This window comes from Diplotaxodon limnothrissa, linkage group LG9, assembly GCF_057381915.1.
Source record: "Diplotaxodon limnothrissa isolate DT_005_m linkage group LG9, D_limnothrissa_male_GT1.1, whole genome shotgun sequence".
In the NCBI taxonomy this organism is placed as follows: Eukaryota; Metazoa; Chordata; class Actinopteri; order Cichliformes; family Cichlidae; genus Diplotaxodon; species Diplotaxodon limnothrissa.
The window spans coordinates 34454093-34468168 of record NC_140604.1 but is presented as its reverse complement, the minus strand read 5'-3'; the positions used below and the strand labels follow the sequence as shown (position 1 = coordinate 34468168).

Sequence of the window (14076 nt, the reverse complement as noted above, 5' to 3'; positions counted from 1 at the left end):
GGTTACTTTTAAAGGAAATTCAACATTCACCAGCAAAATTACAGTACCATAGATAAAGATGCTCTTTCCCTGTTGCTTGCACTACCACATTTTGGCGCTAAAACATATATAGGTTGCAGTTCATCGCCTGTCTTTGTCTACACCGATCACAAGCCCTTTGTGTTTTTGACTAGAATACACAATTCCAACTAGAGGCTCATGAGATGGTAACTCCTAGTAAAGGATTTTAATTTGGAGATCCATCACAAAAAAGGAACTGACAATGTGACAGCAGATGTACTGTCAAGTGGTTTTCTCCACTCCTGAGTGCCAAACATCTGTAGGGGAGATGTTTTGTCTTGGGAAGGGCGGTGTTACGGCCCTGGCCAGCTGTATATTTTGTGGTGTTCTATGTCTTTAAGAATCTACAGGTCCTTCCTGATTGGAGAGCTGGTGGCGGCTGATTGATCCCCTGATCATGTGGCTGTTTTTAAAAGATGCTACACCAGCAGTTGTCGGCGGCAGCGCCTGACAGCAGCAGACCTGACCCTGGCTTCCAAACCTTGTGTTACCCATGTGTGGCTCCTGAGATTTACTGAGTTTTTGTATATAGTGTGTAAATTAGTTCACTTGTAAATGGACAGTGTAGACACAAATAAACTACCGTTCACTTCAAAGATTGGCTTCTAGGTATGATTTGGGGGATTCGGGCAGGGTCACTTCCTTTCTTACCCTTATGTTATGGTCCTGTACCCCTAGACTGAGGCACAGAACACCTACAATGTCTCCAAAAAGTCGATTCTGTCCAGATTGGACAAGCTTAAAAACACACCAACATCCACCTACAATGTGTTTGTTGACATCTTGGATCCCACTAATGGAGGCAGTTTCAGTTTAGTCCATGACTGCATTTCACTCACTGCCTCTGTTTGTATCTCTGTCACTGCAGGACCAACACGGAGCGAGAAGTCAGCGCTCTCAGGAGGCCGACAAACCTCACAGAATAAAGGGAGAGAAAAAATACAGCTGTGATGAGTGTGGGAAGAATTTTACCCATCTTGGAAACTTTAAAGCACACCAACTGGTCCACAGTGGAGATAAACCGTACAGATGTGACTTGTGTGGGAAGAATTTTACCCAGCAAGGACACCTAAAATCACACCAAGTCATTCACAGTGGAGTTAAACCATACAGCTGTGAGTTGTGTGGAAAGTCTTATACCCATCCTGGAAGGTTAAAAACACACAAACTCATCCACAGTGAAGAGAAAGCGTACAGCTGTGAGTTGTGTGGTAAAGCTTTTACTTGCAGTGGTAACTTACAGCGTCATCAAGTTGCTCACTTTGGAATTAAGGCGTACAACTGTGATCAGTGTGGAAAAACTTTTGCTTGTAGTGGCCGCTTACAACGTCATCAATTTACCCACTCTGGAATCAAGGCGTACAACTGTGATCAGTGTGGAAAAACTTTTTCTTGCAGTAGCCACTTACAACGTCATCAAGTTACTCACTCTGGATTTAAAGCATACAGCTGCGACTTGTGTGGAAAGTCTTTTAATGATCCTGGAAACTTGAAAAAACACCAACTCATCCACAGTGGAGTTAAATCGTACATGTGTGAGTTGTGTGGAAAGTCTTTTACCCAGGCTGGAAACTTAAAAAGACACCAAGTCATCCACAGTGGAGTTAAACCATACAGTTGTGAGTTGTGTGGTAAAGCTTTTAGTTGCAGTAGCACCTTAAGACATCATCAAGTTACTCACTCTGGAATCAAGGCGTACAGCTGTGATCAGTGTGGTAAAGCTTTTGCTTTCAGTAGCACCTTACGACATCATCAAGTTACTCACTCTGGAATTAAGGCGTACAGCTGTGGCATTTGTGGAAAAACTTTCAGGACGCTAGGTTACCGCAATATTCACGTACGGATTCACACCAGACATGATGTTTACTCCTGTGATCTGTGTGGCAAACTGTTTACAACATATCCACACTTGCAACGCCACAAACTTACCCACACTGAGGAGAGACCTTATAAATGTGACCTGTGTGAAAAGGCTTTTAAAGAGCCACGTTTCCTGAGATTTCACCGTCAGATCCACACCAGAAAGAGACTATAAGTGCAGTTACTGTGAGGTATGTATTTGTATTTGTACTGTTGCCGCTATTTTGAAGTATTACGTGAATGAAGTTTAACCCTCTCAAGGCAGCCGTTGCCGATTTGCAACAGTTAAAAACTAACAACCTGATTACCCCACATACATATTTTATGAGTTTTTTTTACACAGAAGTACCACTGCAGGACTTGGTTGTGCATTAGCAACAAAAAGTTTAATTTGAGCCTGAGAGGGTTAATTTCAAAGCTAAATTAGACATGAAAACTTTATGGACAGAATATTGAGTCAAATCGGATACAAATCTCCTGAAACTTGTTGGAAAAAGTAAAGTTTTAAAAGCTCCTCCCCTTTCTCTCTGTCTGACATTCACAATCCAATGGATGCATCGGAGAGCAGCTTGGGGTCAGTATCTTGTGGCATGCAGAGTAGAACATCCAGGGGTTTAACCACCAATCTTCCCATTAAGTAGATCACCTAGAAATGAAGAGTCATTTTCGCCCAGTAAGCTGAACGTTATAATGTAAACAGTAAAATGTGGATGTTTGCAGAGATGCTCTTTATTTCAGGCAATATTCGGGATAAAAATGTTGAAGGAATTGCCTGACCTTCACTGTCTGTGTGTCTTTGTTTAGAAGCAGAGCGACACAGATGGATCCAGTTCTCCACCCTGTCGTCACTGTGGTGGTGGGAAAGCGTTTCAGTCAGCAATGGAGTGTAAAACGACATCAACGTACACAGAGTGGTGACAAAATGAGCTACTGCAAAGAATGTGGGAAAAGCTTCCCCACATCAAGTGAATTAAAAAGACATGAATTCTGTCACAGTGGGGTTAAAAAGCAGCTTCAAGAATCTCAGTTCATACTCCAAACATGAACGATCCCACGCTGTAAATAGTTTTACTCTTACTAATGTGCAAAAACATTCACTTCATTTTCTGCTCTGTGCAAACATCAGCGTGATCATGCAGGACTGAAATCACTGGATCACAATGGATCTGAAGAGACAGTGAATAATCCTGGATGTTAAATTTATGAATCTGCAAGTATAGATATCTACGCCAAGATTTTTTCCTTTTCTTACAACCACTGATCAATGGCCATGAGTACCATTCGCAGAGAATAGGGATATACGTGAAAATGGAACGACCATCTCTGAATCGAGGAGGGGGCCTAAGGGTACATCTTTCACCATCTTACAACGCTATGATTGCAGCCATTCCCCAACTCTCTGTGAATGGTACTCATGGCCATTGATCAGTGGGTTTTGGTCAGTGGTTGTTGATCAATGGTCATGAGAATTTGCATAATTAAGATTAAGGAACTGACCTCCCAGCCCATTTTTCCTTCAGTGGGCTGTTTTCAGTCATTATTTAAATGTACTGTTTATAAGGTTGGGGAAACCTGCAGTCAGCTGAGACTGAAGACGTCACTTGGATGAGTGACGAAACGTTTCTCCCACAAAACGCTACGTCCAGATGAACAGAATCAACTTTTGGAGATTTACTTTCCTGGATGATTGAGCGTGCATCAAGACGTTAGTAGAATTTAGTACTTTAATTTTTATGTAGCAATGGTATCTGTTATACAGAACTGATACTGCAGCAGTCCTCGCCCGTAAGTTTAATACATATTTAAAGATTTAATTTGTGCAGTATTTGCTTTTTTTGATAACCAGCCAGGGGCGGATCTAGAAGGGTGGCATGGGGTGGCAAGTGCCACCCTAAAATGATCCCTTGCCACCCCAAGTGCTACCCCAGTTTTGCATATGACAGTGTTGTTTATTAAAATAAGATAGCATTAACACTTTAAGCGTAATTACTGTCAACAGTGAATATAAATGCTAAAACTGAATATATTCTATAGTGTTACCCCCCCTTCACCAGTAACAAATGGTTCAGCCCACAGCAGGACCGGCTTTTTTCTTGTTTTCAGTAGCCAGCGATGCTTATGATTGTGTCGGAGCACAGTTTGAATAACACCATGGGAATTTCAGATTTCACACAGGTGGTCGGTTGTTACACTCTGGAAATGGAAGCAAGGTGAGTGTTATTAACCCTCTGTGGTCCACGGACACGCTGCACCTCCAAATCACATGACTGATGTAAGCTGACACAGCAACAAGCTGCAGCCACGCTGAGTCTCTATTTCAGCCCACATTGAAAGTTCGGACTTCAAAGTTTTTAAATTTTAATTACAGGCCAGTAAATCCAGAGTTATGATCATATATATAAGCCACGCTTTTTTTCTAAACACTGTTGTCACATTTTTATGTGTGTGTTTTTTAAGCGTTTTCTAAAGACTGCGCGAAAACAGTAAAGAAAGGGGGAAAAAAAGCCACCTGTTTCCTATCGGGGGAAAAATGTACCATGTCGACCAATTTTTAAAAAAAAAGGCAACACGTAGGATTTGGTTGTTTAGGAAGAGGGAGAGTTTTGGGAGCAACGGCAGCGAGACAGAGTGAGAGAGAGAGGGTTTTTAGATGTGGGAGATTTGTGACGTTTAGTGTGGAGTGTATAGTTAGTGTGTTGTGTTGTCTTGTGTAGTTAGTTTGTTGTGTAGTCGTTTTGTTTTGTGTGTCAGTGAGGGCACTAATGAATGTCACAAAGGCACATTTGCAATGTAAACACTGCCACTAAGGAGAAAACCAGCGGAGTGATACACCTCCTGTTGTCAGGCCTGCAGGTTTGTCCCTGTGCTGTTCTCCTGTCTCTTGGTGGAAAAACATTTTTTTTTAACTGGCACACATCATTTGTGGGGCATCTTAGTGCAACACCTGATTGTTCTCTCATTTTAGTTTTAGTAATACTTTTAAATGGTTGTACAAAATGAAAAAAAAAAACCGGCAAGTGTATTGGCTGCATTTTTAGATAGATAGTTGTATATGTTTACAATATGTACAATTTATATTTGCATTTCAAGTTATGAAAATTTACTCAACATGTCTGTTTTTTTTTTTTTGTTTTTTTTTACAGTAAAAAATACTACTAGGATTTTAAGTTCTTTGTGTGATTTCAGATCACTAATACTATTGCAGTATGTCAGTGAAAAAAACAACTAAATTCAGTTGAGCTGAAAAGAATGACACCAAACAAGGCAACGGGGGAAATAAAATAAAACAATTTGAGAGTGAAATACAAACGTAAACTCAAAAGGAGTCAAACATGGCCGGTTGTATTTCAGACCTCAGTGGGTTCATCCAACAAATCATGAAAAATTAGGTTTAAATTTTTGTTCATGACGGTTTAAGCTGTAACAATGTGATTGTTTTCTAACAAAAAACAGTGAAACTTAAGTTAGACCTGTGTTTGTAAAGCAACCGCCCCATGTTGTGTAGCTTTCTGGATTTTATACTTATTGGGCTACATATGTATTTATTATACAGGCTGTACAGTACATACAATCAAAACTCACTTGTTTTATGTAACTAAAGTGTTTAATTATGTGGGCTACAGACAATAATTGAGTTACAGACTATATTTATATGAAAAACGTGTGTACTTACTGCATTTGACTCATTTTAACCATATGTAACCACCTGCGTATGTGTTTGACAAAAAGAAGACTTTGATTTTGCCACCCCATTTGATTTCTATGCCACCCTAAGAAAATTTCTCTAGATCCACCCCTGTAACCAGCTAACACTTATAATTAGAGGCCTCGTGAGTCATTATTATTATTATTATTATTGTATATTAAATGAGAGAAACTACATTTCTCAAAGAGAACACTATGATTTGTTGTTATGAGTATTAGGAGGTAATTAACATTGATTTGTACCATTACAATAATCCAGCTGGAGTTTCATCATTTTGGATTTTAATCAATGATTAATTTTATTATTTTCTGTTTTTAATTTGTTGGATTTTTTTATTGCTCTGTTGTGAAAGCTCAAGTTATTAGTTGTATTCAATGAACTCTGTAAAGTTTGTCTTACAAAACAGTTTGGTGTGAAAAATAAAGAAATGGTTTCATAGGTAATTATTTGAGCCACGATTTCCCTTCCTGTATTTCAGAGTAAAGCCTGAGGTGACAAATGAAAAATTATTTACAGTCAGAGTCAGATGAACCTTTTTCAAATGGAGGTTTATCAGAGGAGGAGACTTGGCTGTTTTCTTTTCCCTCACAAATAAACTGAAAAACAAATAAAATGCCAACACAGATTAGTTTTTAGTTTACCGTCCGAGGAATATGTATATGTAAATGTATATTTATTACCGCTAATCATTTTAAAGCTCAGTTTATAGGGCTGTCAAAATTGAGAGCAAACCAAATAACTGCTGTGTAATGCCCTCCGCTACCTTAGTTTAATTGGTCACATGACTAAAATACATAATGGATTTTCCCATGCAGCAGTATATTAATGAGTAACCTCGTATTGTGGATGGATTATCTCTGTGGTCAAAGGAGCTTGCAAAGAAAAGCGTCTGGACTTCTTTAAGTTGCTTGAAGACGTTTCACCTCTCATCCGAGAAGCTTCTTCAGTTCTAAGGTCAAATGGTGGAGAGTCCCAGATATAAAACTAGTGGGAGTTTCCCCCCACACAGGGACAAAAGGACCCCCTGATGATCCTCTAATCGCCTGAGCCAAGGTGTGAAACTGGGTGTGGGTCCCAATCAGCCAGAGTTTCGGGTGAGCTCATTGTGAAACCTGGCCCCACCTTATCATGCGAATTCCTGAGATCAGATGGCCCAGGATGTGACCTCACATCCTGGGCCATCTGACCCCACCTTATTGTGCGAATTCCTGAGGTCAGATGACTACAATGACCTGGATGACTGAGAACCTTCACAGACAGATTATATCTGTGGTTCTCCTGACTGACGGTTTGTCTATTTACAGTATCCTGCCATGCCATTGCATTTCCCCCCAACCATTGGGAACACTTACGTTAACTTTCATTGAGTAGAAAAACGTCCTCCAGCTTTATTGTTTATGTTATGCTAACATAGCTTTGTCGCGTTAGCGCTCACGTAGCACATCTTACCAGCTAGCCCAACTTCAGTAACCCTACAAACGTCACTGCTTTTTACTTTCCTGTCTTCATTTATGTTGGAAGTGATAGCAGAGCTGTACATTTTAATTTGTGTCATAAATCCCTCAGTGAGAACATGCTTAGATGGAAGCTAGTGAGCTAACTCTCTAATGTCATAAATTCCATTTTCATGGATGCCTGGATGTTAAACTTAATTGTTACACCTGGTAGAGAAGCCACACGGATCATTTTATTATAGATGAAAGAATTTAGACAGTTTTTCAGCTCTCAGTAATACTGCAGTGATCATTTGACTTTGGGACCTGCTGTGGAGTTTAATGGGTTTAAAAACATGAACAGCTGTGGGATACTGTTTGTCCGTGATTTGAACTGGGGGAACAAATCGTGACAGGATCAGCCTGATAGTATTTGTAAGTTAAGTTTGGTTAAGCCATTTACTCAGAATAGCGTCCCGTATCTGGTTATCATTGTCAGCTTGAAAGTCACAGTCCTTTGCAGCTCGCCTTAAACATGTACAAAATTGTTGCACAGTCTCACCTGGTGTTTGGGACAATTTGTGGAAAGTTTGGCGTGCATATGCAAAATTCACTTGAGGAACAAAATAAGTGTTGAGCGCCGTCACCGCCGCGGTGTAGTCCTTCGCCTCTCCCGTCTGTGGTAGAGTGGAGAAGACGTCCTGCCCGGCCAAGTGCAGTAGAAGAGCGCGTCTCCGCTGTCTGACCACATCTGTAGCATTATCCGTCAAAATAAGACCTTTCCCATCAGCAAACAACTCGAAGGATGTTAACCACCGCGTCCATCTTGGTCCGAGTGTAGCTGGGTCAGTGTAGCAGGCGAACGGTTGAATGCCCGACTTTTACATGTTAGACCACGTAGCGAAGTTTTCACTAACACCATGCCGCCGCCGGGTCTGCTTCTCACAAAAACAAATCCAGGTCCCTGTCATCCTTGTCGTCATTGTTGTGTGCCCGCCTTATTACTGAATTAGGCAGGGCACCCTGAATTAAATCAGGACATAAAGCACGGTCTTTCTCTTGCTTTATTCAATACAGTCGATCTGACAACTAGCCACTTAACGGGGCCTCCTTCCGGACAACAACATCCGGTTCAAAAGTCATCACATTAAGACATAGCCATATCAGTACATGACACCATGTTGCTGAGCTTTTTTTATAAAAGTTAATTCTGTGATAGACTGTATATATGAGACAGATGTAGCTACAGTGGCATCACCCAATAAAAAAAAGTTATCACGTTATTAAGTAAGTGTAATGTTGTGTCTCTTGATCATGCAATCCAACTGACTGATGCACAATTCATCTTTCCACTGTTTGGAATGTTTCTGTTGTCTGTCATGGAAAGTTTTACATTTTAAGATGGATGAGCTGCTGAATGCTACAAATACAAATAAAGCAAACGAACCATCTGCTGATGAATGTGACCACACGTACACATTTCCGCTCAGTTGATTAATTTTCCAGTTCTTTCTCGATCTTCCTGTATGTTAGAGTAAAGACCGAAGTGACAAATGGAAACATGTTTGCAATCAAAGTCAGATGAACTGTTTTCAGTGGCACAGATGGAGGTTTACCTGGCAATAATTTGAACTTAAAGTCAAAAGTCTTATTATTATTATTATCTTATTTTTCCCTCCAAATTTGCTGTAGGTATTACATTTACAAATGGTGTTTAGAACATCGACCTTATACATTGTAACGTGTTGCACAAAAATGCACAATAAACATAAAAACCTTGCGTCTACAACATGTGGCCTGAAAAACTTGGTATTTTTACTTAGCCCTCTATCCGTGTTATAGTTCTTTTGCTTTTAATAACTGAACTGAGAATGCAGACTCATGTGGAAAGAATTCGGAAAAAAAACCCCTCCTTTTTTATTCTGGTGGTTCTGTCTTTTGTTGATATGCATTTACTTGAGTACAGAAAAACACTTTTTGTGTCTTTCAGAAAAAAAAGGCATCACTCCAAAATTCAAGCAGGATTTACATCCTTTGACAGAGAAAATACTTTAAAGGCTAAATAATTACACATTGTTATTACATATTTTTCTTCAGTTGGAGAAGAATGATGAAAATACTTCAGTCTAAATCAGTCTGTCCAACATCAGCTTTCAACAGAAATCAGTTGAAAACTGATCTCAGCATCACTGAAAGTTTCCTTCAGGTTCGTGCTCCTTCGTCAGCATTGCAGATTGTCCAATAGACGAGAACACCAACCAATGCATGATGACGACGCGGGGCTGAGCCTGACCTTGGAATATCAGCGGTACATGACAAACCTGGACGAGTTTGAGTCCAGAAAAAACCCTTAAAAACACTTCAGATATACTGTGTTCACTGCTCTTGGTCAAAAGTCCAGCAATACTCTAATATTCACAGATCTTATGATAGCTACACCATTACAAACAGAGCCTAATGCATAAACAAGCAGGTGGCATGTTACAGCCGAACCCTCCCTTTGGTCTCAGTCGGTGCTGTAATGCCAGATGTGTCTCTTACAGATGTTCTACAAAGATACTGTGGCTGGATTTGATCAGAAAGCAGCTGTGTGCAGAAATAAAAGACCCTCTGATAAATACTGGTATTGATATACCTTTATTAGTCCCACAAGGGGAAGTATAGCATAGAGTTGGATGTCACGTGGTCTTGGTCTCAATGGACTATTGTCTTGTTCTTGTCTTAGTCTCGACGGACTTGCTTTCTTACACAAAGAGAGAGAGAGAGGGAGAGAGAGAGACAGAGAGGAGCAGAGAGGGAGATGGAGAATGAGGACAGAACAGAGATGGAACAAGAGCAGGTGAGACACACATGTTAGTCAAATGGTTGTTTGCCAAAACTCATCAGAACATGTATCTCGTACCTAGTGTAACTTTTTAGACACCATTTGTTATTTTTCAAATTCTATATTTATTAAGTTATGCAGACTTGTTTGCACAACAAGGCTAAATAATTATATAAACCTTTCTGAATCTAAATAGTGGACTTTGGTAGAATTAAAAAATAAGTGTAGTGCAGGTATATGATGATTTTCAGTGCTACCATCATCTAGTTTTGATTCTGGTTCTGTCTTGGTTAAGTCCTAAGTAGGGATGGGTATTGATAAGATTTTCACGATTCCGATTCCATTTTCGATTCTGTTTAACGATTCGATTCTTTATTGATTCTCTTATCGATTCTTTTTTTAAAAAAAAGGAGAACACTAAGGTCGATTAGCTTAGAACTTTTTTTTTTTTTATCTTCTCTTTGAACAAGATAGAAATTTAGGAGTAACATGGCCTTACAAACCCAACAGTGAGATCTTAAGAGATCCAGCCTACGGCTCTTCGATGGGGCGTCACAGGGTCCCCAGGAAAAAATATTGTAAATGTAAAATAATAAAGTAAATATTCTTCTTTAGCAATAACAAAGTATAACATACATTATTCTGTAGCAATTACACAAGAATATCCAGTAATGTCCCTGCCTACAAACACATTCATTTATCGAAAATCGGGGGCATCTGCTGTGGCAAATGGGTGCAAGCCTTTGACCACAAACTGAGTCACTGCTCGGTGACATTCGTCTATCCTGGCCTGAAAGGAGACGCTAACGGTAGACTGCAGCGAGAACTGGTCACCTAAATGCACAGTAATGGCAGGTTTTGTAATAAGTAATAATAATCGCACTAACATAATATGCACTGTTAGTTGATTATTTACCTGCCGCATTAACGGGAGAGGACGTGCAAACGTTACCGCTGCTGCTGGGTTGAGATTCACGAGTCCGGAGCGGAATTTAAAACACGACATTCATTTAAGGTCATCGCGTGTTTTGTGAGCAAATGCTTTTGCATATTCGTAGTGTTTCCTCCTATTTCTAAATTAAATATCTACTTTGCAAGTATTGCAAGTTGCCCTGTTGTCATCCGTTCTCGTAAAGTATAACCAAACTTTTGAGCGTTTGAGCCGCCGTGTTTCCTGCCAGGTAAATTGAGCTCCGCAACGTGGTGACGTCATTCGGGGCGACTGGAATCGATAAAGGAATTGTTTGCAAAAATGGCAAACAAGCACTGACACTTTCAGTCAATGCTTGCTCAGCCCTTTGTCCACTGATCGTGGACAGAATTTGTATGTGGAGTAGTGTTGGCAGTGTTAATGTCGTTAAAATTATGTTAACGCCATAACTGCATTAATGCGGCAATGCGGCGTGGGGCTGCAAGGTGTCGACACATTAGTGCGGTTAGCTTTTTAACAGAAATTTGCTGCGTTGATGCAGTTATGGCGTTAATGTCATTTTAACGAGATTAACGCTGACAGCACTAATGTGGAGCAAAGGTGCAGGGGCAGCACACTTCAGTGGTCTCAGGATCAGTTCTTTGATTCTAGTGGATGATGAGGTCCTCCTGGCTTCATCAAATAATGACCTATGACTTCTGCAGAGATGAGAATTGGCACCTCTGAGTCACAACTTTGAGGGTGAGTTAACCAGCAAGTTCTGGGAAAATGACATGTACTGTAATCTTGCTCTTTTCATGATAGACATGAGGCTAAAAGCCATGCAATTTGAGGGAAATGAATGAAACTGTGTCCCATTTCAGGGGAAGAACTCTCAAGAGTCCAAGAAGGACCCTAACATAACTTTAGGTTGCACCTTTCCCATCAAAGTTACAGAACAAGGCAAAGTAGGTGTGTTTCAGAAATGTAGAGGGAAGTAAATATTATAAACACACTCCAACATCAATTATATTTTTTCTTTAAAGAGACTTTTTTTTAAACTAAAGATGCTGAAGAGGTGTCTTCATAATTAAGATGAGGAGTGAAGCTTTATTGAAGTGTCTGAAGCTGCATGTAGGACGCTTCCCGCCTGCTCCGTTTCAAGGTCGACTTTCACAGTGTTTCCAGCTGTGCGCAGCAGAGCAGGAGAAAAAAAACCCCTCAACAGCTGGATGAGCGCCCTGCACAGGTAGGCCTAACTGAAGTGAAATCCCTGTGCAAAAATAAACTCCAACAAACTAGTCCATCTGCTAGAAAGCTGTGAAGCCTCTCAGGTGCAGCACTAATTTTTATCCTTTGTGACACTTGCGTGAGAGTCGTCCTCATTGGTTATAATGATGTCGTCTGAACCCAGCGCTCCTCGTTTTAGATGGAAGCTGGGAGAGGTTACTGCCTTATGTAATGAAATGACATTTATTTGTATACTTCCTTTATATTTAAAAGAACCCTCAACCTTCCAAGTCTCCAGCTCAAAAACCAAAAAGTTGATCATCAGGATTTAAACATCACAAATGTGAGCTTATTACTATAATTTATAACAGTGTGACAACACTTTTACACCTCCCGCCATCCTGCTACATCATCTAAACTTACAAAAATATGACAAACCATCGTCCAAAGTGATGCGCATCACACTGACTCGACCAACACTCGAACAACACATTTAGCAGGAATCACAAGTGATGGTGACATAAGCTGTACACACCCAGCAGACATGTCTGTAGTAAAAAAAACAAGCTTATTGGTTCATAGATGTGCAGAAAAAAACAATAAAATGCAAATAATCTGTAGCATTTCTAAAGTTTCCTTGCATTGAAATTTGAAAGCAAGTTGAATAATCTTCCTCACAGAAAACTCATCATAAACCATCATCAGCCCTGAAGCTGCTGGATCAGGACTTTCAGCTTCACCTGGAGAAACACTCCAGCCATCATTTACAGAATGTATTTTTGATCTGAATTCAGACATGAGAAAAGTGTCACCAGCTTTATTATTGCTGTCTATCATTATCATTATTGCTGCTTTCTGATTTTAAATCTATGAACGTGTCAGCGTGACGTCATGATTGTTTCCTGGTCTGGCTGTTTGGGCTTCTTTGGCATCATAACGATCTCTCATAGATTTCTTTTCACACATATTACTTCTGTAGTGTTCTGCTCTGTTTTTACTCCTCCCCATTTAAGTCAGCTTTCTTATGATTGGCTGGTTGAGATGTGTCCTGATGCATGCTCAATCATCCAGGTAGAAAATCCCATGAAGTTGATTCTGCAGATCTGGACGTAGTGTTTTCAGACTGAAGAAATCACTTGGATGAGTGATGAAACATTTCTCCCACTGAAAATGCCCGGCCAGATGAACAGACTCAGCTTGTGTGTGTTTAAAGTCTGAACCTTTGGCTCACAGGGAGTATGTGTATTAGGGCTGCCACGATTAGTCGACTAGTCACGATTATGTCGACTATTAAAATCGTCGACGACTAATTTAATAGTCGACGCATCGTTTGAAGCTTTGTAAGATCACAAAGGACGCAGAAATGAGTAGTAGGATTTAAGAGTGTAATAACGGACTGAAACAGAAGATGGCAGCACTGCATGTACAAGGATGCCAGCTGCCGTTAAACCCCGAAGAAGAAGAAGCTGTGTCCCAGAATTCATAGCGCAGCTGTCAACAATGGCGGCAGCTAGTTAGTTTTAATGTTACTCTTATTATTCTTTCTGGGTCACAAAATAAACGTTTAACATATTTTCAGGCGAGAATGTAGCTGTGTAAACCTCAAATATCTGCTCAGTTTATCAGGACACTACATATTTTCAAAAGCGCTCCGACGTTTTCGGAGACGTCTGTTACCCACTAGCTCGTTAGCTAGGCGGGGGCAAGGCTAACTAGAGCCGTGAGAACACCGGACTCCCGGCAAATCGTTTTCAAACCCACCGCCGTCTTTTGCTAGTCAGGTTAAACATGATATATGAGTCACTTAGATAACTTAAAAATGTTATTGTTTGGCTTTCTTTAGTATTTTATTTGTTCCTGAGTAAATCGGTTTGGCTGAGATTAAAGTTATAGTTTTTGCACAGCTGAATAAACGTCAAGCAGACAGCTGATTATCAGAAGTGTGAGACGCTGGAGAATATACTCCGTTGTCCTGTTATATTTTAGAAAGCAAGGAGTTTATTAAACTTCACCAAAACAATCTGCAAATTTCATTAAAAATTAATAAACTACC

General features: G+C 40.1%; 1 protein-coding gene across 1 annotated transcript; it reads left to right on the top strand.

Annotated features, from left to right (window-relative positions):
* Window positions 1-862: 862 nt before the first annotated feature.
* On the top strand, window positions 863-2758 carry LOC146625994 (uncharacterized). The gene is made up of 2 exons (XM_085363119.1): window positions 863-2111; window positions 2725-2758. Exon 1 carries the CDS (start codon window positions 881-883, stop codon window positions 2093-2095), a length of 1215 nt encoding a protein of 404 aa, XP_085219245.1. The 5' UTR covers window positions 863-880; the 3' UTR covers window positions 2096-2111; window positions 2725-2758.
* Window positions 2759-14076: the final 11318 nt, after the last annotated feature.

Excerpts from the sequence above, each read along its gene's own strand:
- LOC146625994 (XM_085363119.1), top strand. The coding sequence starts at position 881 with ATGACTGCATTTCACTCACTGCCTCTGTTTGTATCTCTGTCACTGCAG.